This window comes from Panthera pardus, unplaced genomic scaffold, assembly GCF_024362965.1.
Source record: "Panthera pardus isolate Hobbes unplaced genomic scaffold, ASM2436296v1 HiC_scaffold_7, whole genome shotgun sequence".
Taxonomy (NCBI): domain Eukaryota; kingdom Metazoa; phylum Chordata; class Mammalia; order Carnivora; family Felidae; genus Panthera; species Panthera pardus.
In genome coordinates this window covers 79,251,395-79,274,121 of record NW_026527002.1, presented here as the reverse complement: position 1 = coordinate 79,274,121, position 22,727 = coordinate 79,251,395, and the positions used below count along the sequence as shown (strand labels likewise).

Genomic DNA, 22,727 nt, shown 5'->3' with positions numbered 1-22,727 from the left:
CACGTTTGCTCATAGCTATTTTGAGAAGAAATAAAATGCCGACACGTTTCGCCTGGAGCCAGTAGCCATCCTCTGGTTTCTGTGCCTGCTCTCTGGCCCACTGCCTCTGTTCTGCATGGAGATCATTGCGCGCTTTTGCTCCAGATCTGGGCCTAGGTGCGCTCCGTGTTGCTGGAGTGTCTGCTTCTGGGGGCTCTCTAGAGACACAGTGAGGAAAAGCATGCGCGTGTGCACGCAGACATGTACTCACAGATACACCTGCATGCACACATCTGCATACACGCGCACACCCGTGCCCATACGCACATGCGTGCACGGTACACGTACAGACTGCGTCAGCCCTGACTTCAGGGTGGTGCCGTCGGCTCTCGCCAGTCTCCACGGGGCCCTGTCCTGCCTTCCTCCTTCCCACGCCTTGTCCTTTCCGTCAGCGTGAGAACTGGGGCCCCGCCACCGTTGTGCTGGCTCAGTGGCTCAGTCTGTAGCGTGTCTGGGTCTGGTAGGTACAGGGCCACGTAGACCGCGGCACCGCGGAAGACAAGCCCCAGAAAGGTCCTGGGCCCCTCCTTCGTGCGTGTCCTCGCCTGGGGAGCAGTCTTTACCCGTCGTTCATCAGCTCGACTGCCATGTGGTCGATGTTTCTGTTCTCTTAGTTAATGGTGTTTTTGTATTTTATTTTCTAATATTTTTTGTTTGTTGCTGGATTATAGAAATACCTTTGCTTTTTTTCACACTGACTTTGTGCCTTTGCTAAATGCACTTGTTAGTTCAAGGTTCCTTGTGGTTTCCACAGGGCTTTTTATGTTTATAGTTTTGGTTTTTGTGAGTAAACTGATTGCGTGCCTTTAGTTTCTTTTTCTTGCCTCTTGCACTGGGTAGGACCTCTGTTACAGCGCCGAGGAGAAGTGCTGAGCACTGACATCCCTGTGCTGTTGACGGTTGTGGGCGGCTCCCCGAAGCCGAGGAATCTGTCTTGTTCCCTGTGGAGCACGGCCTGGCACATGGTGACATGACTTGATCATTCAGTGAGGGATGTTAACGGATGATCGTATTTCCATCCTTTGTTTTTTTCTCTGTGTTCACATATTTTATTTTTTTCCATTACGTTTACATTCCAACTTGGTAAAGCAACAGAAAGCAGGGCTAACATCGAGATGGAATTGTTCAGGCACCCACAGTGCTGCCCATTTCCAGGTTGTTTGTGTCACGTGCACGTCGAGACCAAGCCTGCGGCTCTCTGTGGACCTTCACGCAGGCCAGGCATTGCCGTCCTCCTCCTGGTGGCCTGGGCCTGTGGGCTGGCGGACGCCCTGCGTCTGGGGGGACCCGTGAGGCAGCGGTGCTTTGTGCTGTGTCCCACGTTGCTATTGCTTGTTTTAGGGGCTCCTCACCAGCGGCGTGGACTTCGAGTCTCTCCCCGCGGCGCTCTCCCTTCCGGCGGAGTCTGGTCTTTACCCAGTGACTCTCGTTGGGGTCCCACAGACGACTGGGATGATTACTGTGAACGGTAAGGAGACTTGCTTTCTGAGTTCAGCTCGAGCAGGGCTGCCGAACCCCCTGTCCTGCCCCACGGAGACCCATCACTGGTCCCTGGTGTCGGTCCCAGTCCAGGGGTGATGGCCGGATCACGTTGCCTGGGGCTGCGACATGGAGAGGAACGGTTTTGAGTGCCCGGGATGCAGTCGGCCCTCAGCGCTGTTACAGCGGGAGGGGTCCGATTCTGTGTCTGGCCTCCTCGCCCTCCTGTCACCGTTCTGTGCGGCCCATCTCCTCCGGTGGGTCTGCAGACGTGTCTGTGGGCTCCCCTCTGCCATCGGGCCCTCCTGCCACACCTCGTCAAGGGTCCGTGTAGACACACAGAGTCCACTGTCCCCCTCTCTGTTGGTGTCGTGACCTGCCGTGTGCGGGGGTTGTCCCTGCTGACCCAGTTTGGTCTGCCGTTGCTGCTGGGCCCACCCGCCCTCGTGGGCGTCCTCCTCCGGCTTCTGTCAGACACCCCGTCTGCTCCCCTTCACACTCAGTGCCCTGCAGATGCTGCTTCTACACGACCCCCCATGGTGTTCCTCAGGGCCAGGCTCTGTCCTTCCCTCCCCCTTCCCCCATCTGCCCTCTTCCCCCCCGCCCCCATCGGGGTACCTCTAGGCAGTCTCTGTCCTCTCAGTGACTTCTCGGCTTCAGGGCTCATCCATATGCTGCTGATTCCCAGGCCGGGGTTCCATCCAGACCCCTTTCCTGAACCTGCATAGCCAACCACTGACCGGCTGGCACCTTGGTTGCCTCATCTCGGTGAGGGTGTCACCATCCTGCTGGGTGCCCGAAGCGGGTCCTCGGATGCTGCCTTGCCCCCTGCTGCCTCTCACCAGCCCCACCCCTGCCCCTGCCCTACTGACGGGAACCTCAGTGCTCCTGTCTGCCTCTGCAGGCCCTCAGAGACAGAAGGAGACCTTCTTACAGGGTTTGTCACAAAACCAACGGGCTCATCTTTCTCTGTCACGTCTTGGTGGCTGGTGAGCCCGCTTCCCACACTGCTGTCAAGTGGCCTTTCCACAGTGCCCATCTGCCCGTGTCATCTCTTAACCATGAGTCTTAGCACCTTCCCCATACCTGCCCCGTCTGGGCTGGACTCCGTAACGTGGCTTCGGAGCTCCCCCGTGTGATCCGGGCCCGTGGCGCCTCGTGCCCCTCCCCTCCCCTCCCCCTGAGTTACGCGTCCCTCCCATAGGCTTTCTGAGCCTCTGCCTGTGCTTTTCCTTCTGCTGCTGCTTCCGGACTTGCCTGGCCCTGTGCCTCTCTCAGTTCTTGGCTCACATTTCCTCTCCCCTTGGGGATTGTGCTCAGCTTCTCCGTGCTGGGTCAGGTGCGCTGCCAGGCGCTCCTACCGCACCCGCGTGTGACCCTCCAGGCCAGTGGTTGCAACTGCTCACTGGGCTCGTCCGTCTTGCTGGTCCCTGACACGCGGTGGGTCTTCAGTAGATACTTAGTGACTGAAATGGGGACAGTTCTGGGGAAGGGCGATGTCTGCGGGGGGTGAGGTGGGTTAGGATATGTGGCAGCAAGTGCCAGGAGGGGCCAAGCACGTGACTGGCCGAACGTGGGGGAGAAGGCCCAGAAGGGGAGCGTGGGCCGAGAAGGGCTTTCTTTCTCCTACTGAGGGACCCTGAGCTTTGAAGGCCAAAGGGGAATTATGCGAGTGGATGGGGTGGGGAGTAGGGGGCTTCCAGGCAGAAAGAACAAGTGGTCCAGAGACCTGCGTGTGTTGGGGAACCAGGGGCGGCTTCGAGGACCTGGCCCAAAGCAGAGGGGTGACGAGGCCGTGAAGGGAGGGAGACAGAGGACAGACCTGGAAGGGCCTTGTAAATCATGCCACGGGATGCTGGTTTTCTCCCGTGGGCCGCATTCGATTTGAGGAGAGATACAGCCAGGCGGGCATTCCAGAGGGACCCCAGGCTGCTGCGTGCAATGTGGGCTGGAGATGGGCAGGAGGCAGGGAGACCGACTGTGAAGTTGTTGGCATAATCCAGGGATGAAATGACAAAGGTAGGGCCGCAGCCGTGACCGGGGAGTGGAGCGAAGGAGATGGATGGCAGAGGAAATAATTAGGACTGAGGGGCTAACCAATAACCGATAACCGGTGGATGAGGACTCAGAGCCCTGGTAGCACAGCTCTTGTTGGTACAGACTGGTTGTGTTCTTTTTGGCGCACCTGCTGTGCAAAGTGGGAAGGGCTGACTGTGTATTCTCAGAGATATGATTAGACACGGCAGGATTGGTCATCAGGTTTTGAATTTCTTTGCAGTCATTTTCAGCAACAGTTAAGAAAGGGAAAATGACTGATTTTAATTAAGAAGTGGAAAACAAAGTTTGCTTAGGCAAAACCATGTTATATCAGGTTTTATTTATTTATTTATTTTTAAAATGTTTTAATGTTTATTTATGTTTTGAGAGAGAGAGACAGACAGAGTGTGAGCAGGGGAGGGGCAGAGAGAGAGAGAGAGAGGGAGACACAGAATCCGAAGCAGGCTCCAGGCTCTGAGCTGTCAGCACAGAGCCCGACGCGGGGCTTGAACTCACAAGCTGTGAGATCATGACCTGAGCCGAAGTCAGCCGCTTAACTGACAGAGCCACCCAGGCGCCCCTATATCGGGTTTTATAGAAAGAAGAATATGCAGGGGCGTTACACCAGATGTGGGTTTCTGGGGAGGAAAATGTTTGCAGGCTAAATTAAAGAAGGCTTTTAAGTGACCTATTTCCAAAGGAAGGAAGTGTGGGTGCCGTGATGGGTAACTTTGAGTTGCCAGAGCAGTTTTTTTTTTTTTTTTAATTTTTTAAATGTTTTTATCTATTTTTGAGAGAGAGAGAGAGAGAGAGAGAGAGAGAGAAAGTGGGGGAGGGTCAGAGAGAGAGGGAGATACAGAATCCAAAGCAGGCTCCAGGCTCCGAGCTGTCAGCACAGAGCCCGACGCGGGGCTCGAACTCGCGAACCGCGAGATCGTGACCTGAGCCGAAGTCGGACGCTTGACCGACTGAGCCACCCAGGTGCCCCAAGTCGCCAGAGCAATTTAACACTGGCAGAAGGTGAAGGACACGGCTATCGGGCCAACAGCTGTCTTCTCTGATTAGTATCCATTCCGTTAATGTGAAGGCACAGAGCATTTAGCCCGTGGGCATGGTTTAATTTTGTTATACGGTGAATATTGTTTATAATAATTCTCTCTCGAAATTTCAAAAGCCATTTTAAAGCTTTCTTAAGTAATTTCAAGTGCTTGTCTAAGCAGTGGAGGTTTTTTTGTTGTTTTTGGCCTGAGAAACTCGCTAATGTTAGATTACGGTGTTTGCACACATCCAGCAGGCTTGTCATATCGTGTAGCAGTCATAGTCACCATAGCTGGCTCTCGAACTTCGATCTGTCCCCGGAAGATGTCGGATCATTTTCCAGATACTTATTCAGTCACATTATGTCCTGCAAAGGAACGCTAGCTATCACTGTCTTAGAGACGGGCAGATTTGAAAAGCAAATCGTGAGAGCGGTGAGACCTGGTCTTAAGTTGACTTAGTTGACAAAGACCCACGTGTGCTTTTGCTGCGACCCAGTCGGCCCCGTGGGTAGGAATGCGGGGACTGTCACCCCTCTGCGTGCGTCACCCAGGGATTCAGGCCGGGCTGCGGGTGGGACCGGCGGGGTGAGGGCTGGCCGGACACGGGTCTGGGGCGGGGGGCCGTGCTCCTCCCTGCCGGAGTCGGCCTTTGGGCGTGGGCCCGAGGCTGGAGGCCTGTCCAGGGGCCGCGAAGCTCTTCGTTTCGCTTCCCAGGTTACCATACCACGGTCTTCGGCGTCTTCAGTGACTGTCTGCTGGACGACCTCCCGGGAGTGAAGACCAGCGGCTCCACGGTGGAGGTCATTCCCGCCCTGCCCAGGCTGCAGATCAGCACCTCACTGCCCAGGTAGGGCGCAGGCATCTGCCTTCTGACAAGAAAGGGTGCACAGAGTATTGGGAGGAGACATTTCTTTTCTGTTTTTTTCTTAAATTTCTTTAGTGTTTATTTATTTTTGAGAGAGAGAGAGAGCCAGCACACGAACGAGGGAGGGGCAGAGAGAGAGAGAGGGAGACACAGAATCCGAAGCAGGCCCCAGGCTCTGAGCTGTCAGCACAGAGCCTGACGCGGGGCTCGAACCCGCAAACCGTGATATCATGACCTGAGCAGAAGTCAGATGCTCAACCCGCTGAGCCACCCAGGTGCCTCTGTAGTAGACATTTTTAATGGTACCAAGAATCTGAGTTAATATATGATTCTTAGGATCAAAATATGGGTTGGGGAGAGTGGATGGCTCTGTTGGTTGAGCATCCGACTTCAGCTCAGGTCATGATCTTGCAGTTTGTGAGTTTGAGCCCCATGTCGGGCTCTGTGCTGACAGCTCAGAGCCTAGAGCCTGTTTCGGGTTCTGTGTCTCCCTCTCTCTTTGACCCTTCCCCTTTCATGCTCTGTCTCTCTCTGTCTCAAAAAAATAAACGTTAAAAAAAAATATGGGTGAAGGGTTTCTTCAGGGTAACCAGTAGGCAATATGCTTTGCTTAAAGTGAAGCACAACACGGTTGAAATGTTTCTTACCACGAGCGGAACAAAATGTGAAATTAACCTTTGTAATCTTTTTTTTTTTTTTTTTTTTGTGAAAGACAGTTAACTTTTACCTTATAAAAAGTAGAAAAGTAGCCTTGTAGGAAGGCATGAAGAAAAAAGGGAAATATATCTCCGAAGTCCCAGAGACAGTTACTGTGAATCTACCTTCACAGTAACTTATCTACCTTCTTTTTGCAAGATATCGCTTATCTACCTTCTTTTTGCAAATGTATGTTTGAATATTGAGATGATGTCACATTATGTATCATTTATTATTTTTTGCATAGCCATATAACATACGCTAAAAAATTTCTATTTTAATTGCTTCAAAATGTACATCATAAAGATACTCAGTTTGGATAATGGAAATGTTTTAAAACAGGTTGGTTGTCAGTGACAGTTCTATTACTCAGTAAATTTGCTAAAATGATTGGATTATATACTCAAAACAAGTGAATTTCATTGTATGTAACACCTCAGTTAAAAAAAATGAATTTTGTTGGTTTTAGTGTGGAGCACATGATTTCAGATGACTATTCTTTAAATGAGGGTTGCTTTTAATTAATCTAACATCAGTATCCTTGTGACTGAGTTAACACATTCACTCCCACACGTTTTTTTGATGCCTGCCATGTGATCTGGGCCTAGTCTATAGGACTAGCAAGTAATCAGAAATGCCCTCGACCTGGGCCTTGCCTGTTGTAGGAGCTCATGTCCGGAGGGGAGCCAGACTCACCGTAGTCAAGTTTGCTAAGTGCTCCTTAACCTGAAGACTCCCGTTCACGGTTCAGGAAGGCATCATATCACAGATGTGATGTTTAAATTGGGCCTTACAAGATTCACACAAGTTGGCCAGATGATCAAGCAAGGAAAAAATATGCCCAGAAAAGGGGACATGTCTGACTGCCATCCTCTTCCTGCCACGGCTCACCCAGGACTCAGCCCCTTTCTGGCCCCGGCTCTGTCACATGGAACCCCGTACTCAGGGACGGTCGGCTCCTGTGTCGGCCAGGCCCTGTGGCCTCGCTAAGGTTCTGCTTTTTCCCACCTTCTTTTTCTATGGTCCCAGAGGGGCTGGTATCCTCTCTGTTTGAGAGGCGAAGTAAGTAGTCTCGCTGTGTTTTAGTTTTTCTGTATACGTCCTCTGCAATTTCAAGTTGACTACAACAGCTTTTGCACTTAAGAAGGACTGCAGATTAAAATCTGGAAAGAAGTTGTTTATAGTGAGGATAGGACTCATCTCCCTTCCTTGACGGAGAAAGTTTATTTCTTGACTCATGAATAACTTTAAAGGTGTAAAATGTGAACTAATTCACCTTGATTCATTATGCTGTTATTTTCTGCAAATGTGGTTTGGATATAGAAGCTCCTCTCTCAGAGCCTGGGGCAGGAGGCCCCCAGGAAGGGCAGGGCTGGCTCGGTATGCCCAACTTGTTTAAACCCCGTCTCCTCCCTTGGATGCCAGGGGGGTGAGACCAGTACTGTCCGGCATATTCCTTGCCATCTTTTTTGGAGCAGTGTGGGGATATGAAGCTGTCTTGTGGCATGTAGAATGGGACTTGGGTCTGACCCTGGTCCTTTGTCCTGTGGCCGGGAGCAGAGTTAGAAAGACCTGGCCGGCGGGGAGGCTGTTGGTCACTTGCTGGGTGGGGGTGGTGTGGCCCGGAGTCTTTGTCCATTTCTGGGTCAGTTCAGTATATGGTGTAGACTCATGGGCTTTCTGTGGAAATCCTTCAGGTGTAAGGAGGAAGAGAGTGGGGGGCCACGTGGGCTCTTGGGACCCCAGGAAAGAATGTTCACCCTTTCCTCCAGTGACCACCCCCTTTCTTTTGCGGCCAGTCTTCTCCAGAGCATTGTATGTGCTTTTGAACCTGAGGTTGTGGCGCAGCCTTCGGGCTGGGTGCTGGCCTGCGCGCTGGCCTGCGCTCCCACGAGGCCTGGGCCTCACCTGGCCACGCAGAGGATGCCATGTGGCCCGAGGACGCCGCCCAGCTGCCCTGTGTCCCCTTAGGCACTTGCAGGGATTGGTTGTCGTTTGTACCTGTGACGTGGAGTCTCTTGTACGTACTCGCCACTCCAGTCCCCATGGTATCCGTCGGGACAGTCCTGTTTTCTTCTTCAGTCTATGGGTTTTCCCAAGACAGTTGTAAGCATGAGATTTAAAAATTTCTTTTTAGAGAGTGACGATTCACAGATCATTTGAATTAATTCACTGTGTCTCGTAGGCCTCACCATAATCCAGTAGTTAAGTATTTTTATGCTACACGTGCGCACACATGCACACACACACACACACACACACACACACACACACGACGCTGAGGCCGAGTGGAAACCCCAAATGCGTCTGCGTGTGGATGGCCCTCCGCATGTGGCGCTCACCCTCCCCTCCTGATAGCTCAGATTGAGTTCCATGTTGAAAGCCGGGCTTCGCCACTTCCTGCTTCTGGAACGTGTTAAGTCCGGGGATGTGAATATTCTGAGATGCCGTTGTTTTTCTTTACTTTGATTCTTTCTTTTAAAAAATCCCTGTAATTCTTACTGCTATTTCAGATCTGCCCATTCCTTGCAACCCTCCTCTGGTGATGAAATCTCTACTAATGTGTCCGTCCAGCTTTACAACGGGGAGGCTCAGCAACTCGTCATCCAATTGGAAAATATTGGGACGGAGCCACTGGAGACACTGGAAGTCACCTCCAGACTTCTCACCACCAAAGGTGGGTTCGACCCCAGAAATGTTTGTCTTGTCTTTTTGCCAAAGAGACACTTTGAATAACCGGTGCTCAGAAACTGTAAAAGCTTCTTACTCTTTTAATTTGCTGCCATCGTGAAATGGGTGTGTGAAGGGCACACAAAGGAATGAAGACTGCTCCTTCGTCCCTGGTGCTCTTCACATGTACCAGATCCTCAGGAAGGGCGCTCTTGAATGGATGGAGAGAAACGTTAGCGGCTCAGACGTGGTGCCATTGGGATCCATCCGCCCAGCCCCAGGTTTTCCGTGGGTTCAGGCGTAGAGCCCGTGCGCTCCCTCTTGAAGGCAGGCGCTCCGTTTCCTGTCCCAGGACACATGAGCTGGGCGGGGCGGGTCACAAGACCTGTGTTGAGAGTTTGGCTTCTCTGTTTACTAGCTATTTGTCCTTTACACGCCTCGCTTCCTTCCTGGGTAGGTAGGGGAGGTGGCCCCTGCCACGTGAGGTTCTGAGAGGTAAGCAAGTAGCGTGTGGTGGCGAACTGAGTGTATTACAGGTTATGAGTGGCATTGATCAAGGCGGAGGGTGTAGTGTAGGAGGGAGGCAAGGGCAAAGAAAAGCCGGTCATTTACTAAAGTCAGAGAAATCATATGGGCCAGTGAGAGCTGTTTCCCTCTGTTGAGGGAAAATGTGGGGTGTGCACGTGCGGTTGATGTAGGGGTGAGGCGAGCCAGGTGCAGGGCGGGAGCTTGAGTTTCCGGATGTGCCATCCACGTACTACTCCCCCACAGAGGGTTCCCTCCGCAGGCTCATGACACTGTAGTGGGAAAACTCAAGTGAAGTGTTTATTAGAGGTAGGGCCTCACGCCATCTTGTAGTTCCAGTTGGAGGGAAGGTCCAGGAAGAGTTGGGGAGAATTTGTCCCGGAAACAGTTATGCCATGACAGAGGGAATTTGCACTGTGTCAAAAGGGTTAATGTGAGCTCGTCCCATGGGGGGAGGTTAATGTGAGCTCGTCCCACTGGGAGGGTAATGTGGGGGCGAGTGCCAGTGCGTCTCGTGTTCCCTTGTTTCTCCCACTGCTTCTGATGCACGAGGGAAATGAAGCCTGTGGCTGCCTGTCTTATCTTGCCTGTCGTCCCCGTCTATACCTCTCCTCACTGGGAAATGCTGCCTGTGCTCAAATGTTGCCTGTTTCCTTACTAGCTCTGTATTACTTTTGGGCAAGTAATTTAACCTCTCTTGGATTTTTCCTCTTCTGTGAAAGGACACTAATAACAGCACCTGCATCACAGGGTCATAATGAGAATGAAATGAGATCAGATGCGCAAAGTGCTTGGAAACGTGCCTGGCATGTTGTTAGCCTCAGGCTCGTTAGCTGTTATTATTACTGCCATCTCCACCACCGTCACCACCATCACTGTTGTCTCTACCAACACACCGTCATCACCACCGCCACCACCATTACTGTCTCCACCGTCTCCACCATCACCGCCACCACCATCACCACCGCTGTCTCTACCACCACCATCGCCACCATCACCTCCACCGCCGTCTCCACCATAATCTCCACCATCGACATCTCCACTAACCACTGTCTCCGCCACCATCCCCACTACCGCCATCCCCACTGTGACCGTCATCATCACCACATTTGCTGCCCCCATCAGCAACAGTGCCGCCACCCCTCCTGCCACCCTTGTTGCCGCCACCGTCACTACCCCACCACCATCGCCATTTGTTTTCCTTGTCGTAGAACACTCTACTGTGAACGCGTCACACGTTAGGACTGAGCCGGTTTGGGTGGTTTCCATCTGGGGGCATCTGAGAATAGTGCTTCTCTGAGTGTTTTGGCACGTGTGTCGGTGGACCTCTGCAGATGTTTCTGTTGAGTGTACCTCCAGGAGTAGAATGCCGGGGGTGGGGGTGTACGTGTATTCAGCATTCGAGCCAGATACTTTTCCAAGGTGGCCACACGGGTTCACACCATCGCTGTGTGAGTCCCGGTGCTCAAGTCCCCACTGGTACTCGGTGTTTGTAGTCATTTTATCCGTGCTGGTGCTGAGGGTGGGGTGTAACCGTATAACACTGGGGTTTTAGTTTGCATTTGTCTGATGAGCAGTGATGTTGAATGCCTTTCCTATGGTTTTGGATATTCAGATCCTTTTTTGTACAAGTGCTTTGTCCGTTTTTCCCATTGAGTGTTCTTCCTTCTCTCTCTCTGTCTCTGTCTCCCTCTGTCTACCCCTCTCTCCTGACTTGTAAGACTTGTATATATTCTCAGTGTGAGTTTTTTGTTGGGAATAAGTGTGAATGTCTTCTTCCGTGTGGTTGCCTGTACGTTCTCTTAGTGTTGTTTGGGTGCATACAAGTTACTTATTTTACTACAGGTTCACTAATATTTTTTCTTCTGTGCTCATGGCTCTTTGTGTTTCATTTAAAACATTTTTGTACACTTTTAGCCTATGGGGAGCTGTGCTGATCCTCCCTTGGGCTCATCCTTTCTCTCCCCGATTTTTGGTAGCAAGTGCATATGGGTTATTACGTAGAAAGTGCCTCTCTGACACAAAATACCTTTATCTGGTGTTGCGAATGTCACTAATTGGTGAGAGGGTGTGGTCGATGTTGGAACGAGGGAACTAATAGTGAATGGCTGATGATTACAGAGCTGATAACCATGGTGAAGCACATCCTGTAATTTACCTTGTGTCATAGCTTAGCAACTGGAAAGCATCTCTTCCTGTTCTCAGAGAGACCCACGTGGAAATCGTCACGAACTTGCTGCCTCTTTCTGAAGCAGGAATCCTCCTGTTTGTCCCCTTTGGAAATCCTCCAACAACTTCCTGTTGTCCTGGTCCCCAGTCACAGAGGCCTGTGCATGGGGCCTCTGCCCACGCTTCAGCTTCATCTCTGGCCGCCTCTCCCCTTAAACTCTAATCACATGGGTTGTTGGGAACTAACTTCAGTTTCCTGGACATCCGTGCGGTCTCTTGCACTTTAGGGTAAACTGTCTTCTCTCCCTAGAGCTCAACTTGCTAACTTCTGCTCCTGCCTCCATTACCTCCATTACCAACACATCTCATCTGGGTTTCTGCTTAGTGGTCACTCTGGGAGTACCCTCCTGGCCTGGGCCGTTGGGTCCCTGCCCTTGTTGTCTCAGAGTGCCCCAGGATGCTTATGCAGGCACCCTTGCCCTACCCAGGCAGTTGCTGGTTCCTGGCTCTGTCTCAAGTCTCCCAGAGGCAGGGATGATTGCCCTTTGATTTCCATGCCTCGTGCCTGGTAGGTGCTTAGTGCTGAGGGGTTGTGGACGGAAAGGGCTTTCTCATTTACAGAACAAGACTGATAGGAGTGTGCCTGTCTCACTTGCTGGGTGATGGGGGGGGGGGATAGATGTGCGTGGATCACTTTGATGTTTCTAATGAGTTGTGTGGGTCGCCTTAGATACACAGCTTCATGTGAGTTCCAGCCTCTCCTCCTTTGCTTGGATCCTTCTCCTCCTGTGGAGACCTTCAGCTGCTTCTTAGCCGAGCACTGCCTTTCTGCAGTCCAGCTTTTGTCCCCCTGTCTGGGCTACCCTGCCCTTTGGTGTTCTTCTGCTTTTGAGCTCCTGTGGAACTTACTCTTTGTGTCAGCTATGCCCCCACCCCCCAGTGTTTTATTATGAGAAGGTGCAGACACACAGAGGAGCTGAGAGAATTTTAGAGCAGACACTGTACCACCACCCAGGTTCTGTAATTAACGTTTTCCTACATTTGATTGATCACGTATCTACCCAGCCTCCTATCCATATCCATTAACCCATCTTATTCTTTCGGGTGGTTCAGAGTAAGTCACAGATTGCGGTGCATTTTACCCATTAATACTTCAGGATGCACATCACTAATTAGAGTTCAAAGTTTACTTTTTTTTGGTAAAATGTATATGCAGTGAAATGTGTAAATATTTTTTTTTATTATTTTTGAGAGAGAGAGAGAGAGAGAGAGAGAGAGAGAGAGTGAGAGCACAAGAGCGAGTGTTGAGCGGGGGAGGGCCAGAGAGGGAGACACAGAATCCGAAGCAGGCTCCAGGCTCGGAGCTGTCAGCCCAGAGCCCGATGCAGGGCTCAAACTCATGAACCGTGAGATCATGACCTGAGCTGAAGTCAGATGCTTAACCGACTGAGCCGCCCAGTGAGGTGCCCCAGTGAAATGTACACGTCTTAAATTATGATTGATGAGTTTTGACAAACACACGTGTCCAGCCCAAGCTCTTACCAAGATCTATCTTAGAATATTTTTATTGTGCAGAAGGTCCCGTTGCTCCCTTTCCAGCCAATCTTGGCTCACCCCAGAGTGGGCATATTTATCGGGTGGGCTCTCAGTATTTACTGATAGTGATGCAGACAGTTGGAAACAGTCATGGGGATTGGACAGAATTCCAAGGTGAAGCCCGTGGAGGTGGGCACATCCCATGTTCCACCAATCACCCCTCACCCCAGTTCCCAAACTGAGTTCCCGTGGCCACCGTGCCCACACCTCCCTGTCCTTCTTGCCGTGTCGCTTTCCCATGCAGCCCCTCCCCGACTCTCAGCTCTAGGGTCGTAGGACAGTGTCATTACCCCTACTGCATGGATGGGGATAGCGAAGGCGCCAGAGGTTAAATGATCTGTCTGAGGCCACAGGACAGGTCACGAGGACTGCAGGTCCCTCCCTCTCAGCTCTGGGACCTTTACCCTTCATCACGAGACTGGGAGCCTCGGAGCCACAGTATAGAGCGTGGCAGGCCTATTTCCCAACAGCACGTTTACACGTGAGGAAGGAAAGCTTCGGTCTCTTAAAATTCTCATCCCCAGTTACAGTACATTCACCTCTGGAATTAAACTCATAAAAACAAACAATCTGCTTCTAAAATATGAGAGGGAATAATTTTGGTCACTTCCTTTCCGCGGTTCCAAAAAGCTTTCTGTGTTAATAGATGATCTCATATACCGGAGAAGAGGGAAAGTGTCTTAAACTGGGGACCTGAGGCATTGAGTGGGGCAGGCAGCAGAGTCCGGGCGACAGTCTGGGTGACATTTCAGCCCACTGGGCTCAGCCTCTTTAAGGGCCTCGTAAACGTAAGCGTCTCCTCCGTGGGAATCTTCCACATGGAATTGATGCTTCCTTCTCTGGGCTCCATACCACTTTCTTTGTGCTGCCGCTGGCTGCCGTGTACCTCAATGGTGACCCGGACTCTTACGCTGTAGCGCCTACCACCTGCCAGGTGCGTGGTCCTCGGGCAGTGTTTCCTTCCTCAACGATCATGACACACGTAAGAGGTCTGGCTGGCCTGTTCTCTCACTGCCGCGTCCCAGTGCCCAAGAACTAAGAGCGATGCTCGTCACACGGCAGGCACTCAATAAGAGCGGGGTCAGCACCGCTGTGCCGGGCTGTCACGAGGCTGAAATGTTCATGCAGGACACGGAGAGGTCCTAGGACGGTTCTGAGCACAAAAGCGTCTGCCTCGTGCTTGCTCCAAGAATACCGATCGTTCTCAGTGTGTCCTGTGTGCAGAGGCCGTGCAGGCCCCACGTTCTCTTTCCTCCTGTTCCTGACGCCCTTAAAGCACCCAGAGTCGTGTCAGGGGCCCTGACAACTTGGACACGTTCTCTCTCCCCTCTGGACAAACCCCCTTTGCTTCAGGTAAAGAAGAATTGTTTTTTTCCTCCTCCATCTTCCTTGCTTTCCTGTCTTGTTTTAATCCCCAATCTACAAACCTGTCTTTAAAATCCTTTTGCATTTAGGGTCCATGATATTAGGAGTCACACAGACCTTTTGGGTCCCCTCAGGAGTCTAAACTGTAGTTTTGGCCCTCACGGGGTGAGTGTGTCCCACGATCGGAAGTGCCTGACGTGGAGGTGAGCAGTTATAATCCAGCGCCAGCAGACAAGGGTTACCTGCCAGTGTCATGTAAATTTTAATTATAACACGTTTGCAAGCAAGTCTTTATGTGTAGGTTGTTAAAGGTGAACACTTCTGCCTGTACTTAAATAACCATGGATTTTGTTATAATTAAGCCCAAATTAAAAAGAATTGATTGTATTTGCCTCTTTTTTTTTTTTCTTAATGCCTATTTTTGAGAGACAGAGATACTTTTGAATGGAAGAAAGGCAGAGAGAGGGGGAGACACAGAATCCAAAGCAGGCTCCGGGCTCTGAGTTGTCAGCACAGAGCCCGATGTGGGGCTCGAGCCCACAAACCGTGAGATCATGACCTGCGCTGAGGTCAGTTAACCGACTGATCCACCCAGGCGCCCTGGTTGTATTTGCCGTTTAACAATCTTCCTAGATACGTTTGTGTGTACAAACCCAAACATACGCATACACATACATAAATACACACACACAGCCCTTGATGTCTTTATTCTTCTAGCGTCATTTCTTTGACAGAAAGCGATGACTCCATGTTGCTGTGACTAAAAACTCGTAAGTGTTTTGGTGGAAGAGCCTCTGCTGCTTCCTGTTCTGAAGAGTGTGGTCTCGTCTGCAACTGGAAGCAAACGTGAATGGGCCTCAGTGTTGAGGGTCAGCAGCAGTAGCAATTTCTGCATTACTGTCAATGTGAAATAGCCAGTTTCACTGGACTGCGTGAAACTCGACTCTAGCATTAGAATAATGACTGTTATTTCTGAAACTAAATTCCACAGGGGGAAAAATTAGGGACAGAAGTTATGCTCCTGATTTATGTTTATCTGGTTATTCCTTGCAGCGTATCGTCACATGGGAGTTTTTTTTAGGTCAAACTTGAGAATATTTTTTATTGAGTTGTAAATGACATACTGTATTATGTTAGTTTCAGGCATCTAATAACATAGGGCTTTGATATTTTCATACATCATGAAATGATCGTCGTAGGTCTGGTTACAATCTGTCCCCATGCAGAGCTGTGGCCGCGTTATTGACTACTCCCTCGGCTGTACGTCACATCCCTGTGACTCATTTATTCCACAACTGGAAGTTGGTACCTCCTCACCCCCTCACCTATTTTGCCCATCGCCCCACCCCCTCCTCTGGCCACTGCCAGTTGGTTCTGTGTGTTTGTGAGCGTTTTTCTCTTTTGTTTTCTTTATTCATTTGTCCTGTTTTATAGAGTCCACATACGAGTGAAATCATAGGATATTTGTCTTTTTCTGACTTACCTCACTGGGCATAACGCCCTCTGGGCCGTGCGTGTTGTCGTGAACGACAGGATCTCGTCTTTCTTCGGGGGAGTGGGACCCCATTGTAGGGCACTGCATCTCCTCTCTTCGTTCCGCTGTCCACGCACACGGGGCTGCTTCGATACCACGGCTGTTGTAGTTGATGTAGTTGAACTTCCTCGGAGTCGCTATTCAGATACAAACGCGGTGGTTGTTTGTCAGCGGAGGGCGAGTTAGCTGTGCTGGGTGAGCGGGTTTGCCTGCTGTTTGAATATGTCACTCCTAAGCCGTGGGACTAAAGAGAAACCAGCAGGGCGCTCAGAGCTGTCGTTCCGTATTCCCCGCGCTTCGGAACTCAATTCTGAGTACGACTTGCAACGTTCTTTCCTTACCTGCCGCCTTTGTGGGTGGGGGCACAGACCCGGGCGGCAGGTGTCCGATCTGTCCGGAGCCACGCTGCTGTTGGCCCGTGTGTTTAGCCTCCGGTTCCTGCGAACTTTCCTTCCCCTTCCTTCTTGCTGTGGCCCCTGGGCTCTGTCACAGTAGGCTGTGTAGCAGGGCCTCTCCTCGGCCTGGGGGAGGGAAAGGTGGGTCTTGGCGTCCGACGGATTGGGCTTCCGGCCCCCGATCCATTAGTTATGAGCTGCAGGACGAGTCCTGAGCAAGCGTGAGCGTTCCAGCCTGGGCTGTCCCCGGGTGCCGGGCTCCCTCCTGGGTGGCGATTCAGGAACACGCAGTGAACCCTCTGGCGCACTGAGCACGGCGCCTGGCAGGTGGCAGGTGCTGAGAAACTACTGGGTTCCCTTCCCTGGAAGTGGGGAATGAATCGGCTTCCTGCTTCCCATTTTCCACGTCTGTCCGCCAGGGCCTGGGAAACCAGGGCGTCAGAGTTGTTAAGTCCGATTGTAAATAAGCAAACTCAGGCCCCACTCGGGGAAGACGGACGCCTTTGTTTCAGTTGCCTGGGCTGACCTCGTGGCTTTCAGAAGCCATCTTCGCTTTCTCCTTGTTCTCAGATTTTTCCTGAAATGGTGAGATGTAACAAAAGATGGACGAGCGCGTTCCTGCCTTAAAACTGTAGTAACTCAGGACTGGAAACCGCCTAGTGGGGTCCGCGTAAGTGCTGTCACGCGGGGAACGAAGCCAGACAGGGGAGAGAAGCAGGGGCAGCTCTGGAGTGAGGGGTCACTGGCTCCTCTCTTCTCAATCACAGACGGGAACCTGTTGCCGTGCACTTCTCAGGACCCGAGGGGTTCCGTGATGAGGTGGCGTGCCATGCAAAGTTACGGTAAGAGTTACCCTCCCCGCCAAGGTCTATAACTTTTTGGCCTGGCCTGTTTCCGAGTTGCTTATGTTATACTATGTTTATTTTTAAACATGGAAACACAGGGCAAAGTTTTAAAAAGAAATCTTGGAGAAGTGGTTTCTCACTTCCCGCGTTGTGAAAGCCTGGCGTGTCTCGGGAATGGGAGAAAGGACTAGGTTTCTCGATGCCTCCTTCCGTGGTCGTGCCGAGTCCCACTTGCATACCTGGGTGTGGACGCAGGTGGAAGGGAGCAGGCTGCTGTGGCCGGCAGTGGGTTGGGAGGCCGGTGAGGAGCCCCCCGGATCCGGCTCTCGTCAGTGTAGACTTAGCCAGTACGATTGCCGTTACGGTTGTTGCACCGGACGCACTCGGGTTCCATGCTGGCTCTGCCCCTTCCCGGAGCAATGGCCTGGGCTGCGGTGCGCAGTTCCGTGACCGTCTGACCCGCCTACTGGGTACAGGACTATGCTGTCCCTCCGGGTGTTGGCACACGTGCGCCTCACATCACGAGGGGCCGGCACTCAGTAGCTCTTCCCGACGGCTGTCGTCATCGTCTTCGTGCCACCTGTGGTGTTACCTGTAAAGGTGTCTGTTCTTGTCTCACTTTTACTGAACATCTTTTTTACGGAGCTGTCGTAGGCTCTGTTTCTTAGCCCGGCATTCAGAGAAACTCACCATCTGGCTTGCTGCCCGCCGCCTTTCCTTTTTGCACACACACTTGTGTCATACCCAGCTTGTTTCCGGCCCTGTGCTTGGGGATCAGGACAGCAGTGACCCCCCCACCCCCACCCCCACCCTCCTGGGGCTGAGGTGGGGGGGAACCTGGACTGTGGCATGTGCGCTGTGGGCCACGAGGCGGCGGGAAGGTCCCCTTTCCGTTTTCTTTCCCACCGTTGATCCTCTGCTCGCTCATTTGTCCTCGTGTCGACCGGTTGTCTGTCCTTTTGCTCAAGTCTTCAACAAGCCTTACCGGGCACCTGCTACCGGTGGCTGTTGTGTCGGGCGCTGGAACACCCAGGAGTCAGCCCCGAGTCCCCGTCCTCTGCGTTGCAGAGTGTGCTTCCACTTGGATGTTTCCAGAGCTTTGCTGACTCTCAGGGGTCCTGTGTGCATCTCACATCCCATCCATCGTCCACACAGCAGCCCCCACGCCACCTCCCGAAAGCTTTCCCGATCCCTCCGATGGAATTATGCTGCTCCTCCTTTACGTCGTCTTGCTTACACGCGGTTACAATGACACTCACTTCACTTGGCTTTGTGTTACTCAACAATCAGACGTTTATGTCACGTCTATATACACTCACCACTCCGGGCCCATGAATAAAACATGCACCCCGTCCTGAAGGAGCTCACGGTTCCGTGTGGGGCGTCAGGCATGTTCGCTGAGCGGAATTGGATTCCAACACGCATCTTGTATTCTTGCTGCTACCTGTGAGTAGCCGCAGCGAGTGGGCTGACCGGTGCTCCTCCCAGGAAGACACTGAGGTTCACGAATGTCTAGCGCTCGTTCGGCTCCGTGTCCCCTCGCGTGCACGATTGCGGTGGCCTTCCCGTACGGGTCGGCCTTTTGCACAGTTGTAGGGTCCCGATGGAGAAGTGTGCAGAATTCATCGGGAGATCTAGCGGAATGCCTCTGATCACTCCTGCGGGGCCTGGTGCGTTCGGCCCCTGGGAGCACAGGCAGGAAGTACACAAGCAGGACGGGGAAGGAAGAGGAAGTGAGTGTCTGGCCCTGCACTTCGGGAACTCCAGAACATCACGTTCCCGACCGGTTGTTGGGGGCCAGTGGTATTTCACGCTGACAGCCCGTAGTGACCAGGCACTGTGCTGCCCGCTTCAGCGGGGCTCAGGCTCCCCCAGGAAGTGCAGACACCAAGCAGTGCTGGTGCACACAGTTGAAACCAGGAAGAGAGTACGTATATATTTTTTTAATGATTATTTATTTTTGAGAGAGAGAGAGAGAGAGAGCGAGAGCATGCGTGAGTGAGTAGGGGAGGGGCAGAGAGAGACAGAGATACAGAATCTGAAACAGGCTCCAGGCTCTGAGCTGTCAGCACAGAGCCTGACGTGGGGCTCGAACTCACAAACCATGAGATCGTGACCTGAGCTGAAAGTCTGATGCTTAACCGACTGAGCCACCCAGGCGCCCCTCAAAAATTTTTAAAAAAATTTGGTTTTATTTTGAGAGAGAAAGAGCATGAGCCAGGCAGGGGCAGAGGGAGACGGAGACAACAGAATCCAAAGGAGGCTCCAGGCTCTGAGCTGTCAGCACAGAACCCGACGCGGGGCTTGAACTCACAAATCCGTGAGATCCCGACCTGAGCCGAAGTCAGACACTTAACTGACTGAGACTAGGTGCCCCAAAAGTACGTTTTGAACACGGAAGTCAGCACTCTTTCATGAGTCTGCCATCAGGACTGAATAGGTCGGCATATGACGGGTGGTGGACTCCTGGCCACGCCCACCCGTATGGCCTTGAGCAGCTTGTCTGCAAGGAGATGGTAGCAGGACATGTTCCGAGGGTCGTGGTGTGGGTTCAGTGACAGCTTGGCCTGGCGCCTGTCCTTACCGTCAGCCACCTGGCGGGGCTGTTCAGGGACAGCACCTAGCATGCAGTAGGTGTCTGGTGTCTTCCTGGGTTGTGTCTGTGGGCGCCCCCAGCCCAGGGGGGATCACAGTCGATGCTGCTCCTCTAATTTCGCGTCTCTGTGACAAACCACTGCCTCCGGGTCTGTGACACATCCAGCCTTCCGTGTACTGCAGCCAAGACCATGGGGAGCCCCGAGGATATCTCACAGCTCATTTGGGCAGAGTTGATCTCTCAGTTGAAACACGTCGAGAAATGAGAAGTCATCTGAACAGCCAAGAAGAGTGCTGTAGATACCGGGTTTAGTTTAGTTTCCGCCCTCCCACCCTGGTTACAAATTCCCGCTAGACTGGACTGCTGGCTGAGAGAATCCATTCTTTTGCACAAATCTGGGACCTCAGCAGGCCCCCTTTCCAGTTCACGCTACCGGGACAGTGGATGCTGTTCAGTTTTTTGTGGCCCCAATTTGGGCAGTGCATTGATGGAGCAGTTTTGAATCTGGTCTGTGGGTGATGGTATTATAAACTTTTAAGAAATGTTCAGATTGAGAAGAATCTCTTCTGTCATCTGCTCTGAGCTCCTGGGGGTTTCTCCTCTGCCCCCCACACTTGTTCCTTCCTATAGTCAGAGATTGGCGTGTGTCCCTTTACAGGCAGGGACCACTTCTCACCTCCTTCCCCCTGAACCCAGCACCGTGGCTGCCCTGGGGACAGTCAGTGGCCGTGTGGTGAGTGTTCCCTGCAGGAATGGAGTGGGCAGGGTAGGATGTGAGAAGCAAATATTAACAGAGGGCGCTCTGCGGTTCCCAGACTTTCACATAAATCATCCAGGCCGCCTGTGTGCCGAGGCCAAGGGGCCTCATGGTGTCTTCATGCCGACTCTGGTGTTCTCTCCCCTGCTGAAGAGGCATCTTGGGATGACAGAGGACAGCTGTCAGGGGGTAGTGATGCTTTCGTTGTACATACTCTGCACTCTGGTTGTGAAGCTGGGTGGGTTAATGTTCCAGAAAAGCAGTGAGAGACAGAACGTATAGTGGGAAGAGCCTGCTGTTTGCTGGTCCTGGCCCCGACTCTTGGTTCTTTGACCTCTAAAAGAGCTGTGTGACAGTGGGTAAGTCGCTTAAGCTCTCTGAGTTGCAGTTGCCTGTCTGATAACATGGGAACAACATAGCTATGGTCTGAAGTTAGAAGATAGTACTTAATAGATGGTTATGTCAATTACTATTATTAAAAAGGAATTCTAGGATAGAAATTTGTCTTGTTCCCAGGCTTTCCCGTCTGCCCTGCAGAGCAAGTTGGCATGGGGAGTGGAAAGGACAGGCCGAGCTTACCGAATTAGTTTGGACCAGCTTCTCCTGAGCCCCTCAAGTTCTTTTTGGGCACTTGGCTGCCTGCCAGCCTGCACAGCTGCAGCAGACTTAAACCCCTGCTCCAGAGAAGTTTATCCAGCTGGCGGAGTTGAGTCTGGGGACTCAGTGACACACGTGCTCCAGGTGATTGCTGTCCTTGTCGTCAATTCACATTACTGTCTGGCCCTGATAGAGGGCATTGCAGAAAGCCGCCTGGTTGGCTCAGAGCCCCACCTCGCTCTCTCGGCTGGGCCTCGGTCCTCAGCGTGGACTCACAGGCCAGATTCACAGGGCTTCTCCCCACATGACACCGGAGCGGCGCGGGCTGGGGCGGGTTTAGCCGCAAGAGTCCGTCGTTGACATGTGCGTCCGCGTGTGTGTCTGTTTGTGAAAGTGTAATATATTCATTGTAGAAAGTCCAGGAAATGAAAAGCTTAAAGTTACCTGTCGTCCCGGTCCTCAGAGAGCACCAACATTAGCTTACAGGTTTGCTTTCTTCTTTTTTTCCATATGAACATTTTTATGCAGGGAAATCAAAGCATACATTCGCTCCTGTAATCTGCTTTTCTCGTGTCGCTTTCTTCCCATCTGTTTTAAGTCTAAATCTGAAACGTCTTGGAATACATTTGTCCGTTTCACATCGAACGCTTCCTGAGTGCCCCCCCGCCTGCCCGGCGCTGTTCCTCCTGAGTGGGAAGGATGTTGATGGCACCTGACACCGCTGTGCTCTTGCTGAGTGCCAAGCACAGGGCTGGAAACTCCACGCACAGCTCCGCGGAGGGGCGCTGGGGTGGTCCAGCGGGACTAGCTAACATGGAGGGCTGTGTTTAAGGCAGACCTTGTTCTCGTTGCTTTACTTTCATTAGCTCATTTCTTCTCCATGACAACCCATTTTATAGACGAGCACACTGAGGCATGTGGAAGTTTGGTGGCTTACCCAAGGATACGCAGCTAGAGCCAGGAGTTGAAGTGGGAGTTGACCCTGGCATTCTTAACCAGCATGGTGCCCTGCTTCTCAAGGGAGCGGAGAGCCTCAAGGCAAGGTCTGGCCCATCTTCCAGTTGTTGACTGGTTGGTGGAAGCGTGAGCTGCTTGATGCAGGGGGTGATCTAACAGAGGTGGGCACTTGGAACCCAGAGGAGCCGAGTGGGATGGGAAAGTATTGCAGGGAAGGAGCCTTTGAGTCCGGTTGTGAGGGATGAGTGAGATTTCAGGAGATCTCGGGGGAGGAGCAGTGTGTGTGTGGATGTGTAACTAGGGCTTAGGGGGTGAGGCCAGGCCGCTCCTGCCAGGGCACGTCCGTGCCTTCGGGGCCTCATACTCTGGGTCAGCTGGAGTGTGCCGCAGAGCCCTTGCCCAGTTCCTGCCCATGCCTGGGAAACCTTGGGCCCGATGGGACCTTCGGGCGGTGCGGCCTTTGCAGGGCCTCAGTATGTTGGCTCGTAGTGGCGTTTCACACTAAGGTTGGTCAGTCCTGCTCGGCCGTTTAGAGAAGTCAGCGTGCACTTCGGTACCCCTGGGG

At 52.3% G+C, this 22,727-nt stretch overlaps 1 protein-coding gene across 6 annotated transcripts in view; it reads left to right on the top strand.

Annotated features, from left to right (window-relative positions):
• The window catches only part of TRAPPC9 (trafficking protein particle complex subunit 9), a 570,776-nt gene that overhangs the window by 135,271 nt on the left and 412,778 nt on the right, over window positions 1-22,727 (top strand). For all 6 annotated transcript variants that reach the window (XM_019459757.2, XM_019459759.2, XM_019459760.2 and 3 more), the window contains 3 exons: window positions 1,381-1,507; window positions 5,310-5,442; window positions 8,670-8,833. In XM_019459757.2, coding sequence (XP_019315302.2) covers window positions 1,381-1,507; window positions 5,310-5,442; window positions 8,670-8,833 — 424 coding nt within the window. The remainder of the gene's footprint in view (window positions 1-1,380; window positions 1,508-5,309; window positions 5,443-8,669; window positions 8,834-22,727) is intronic.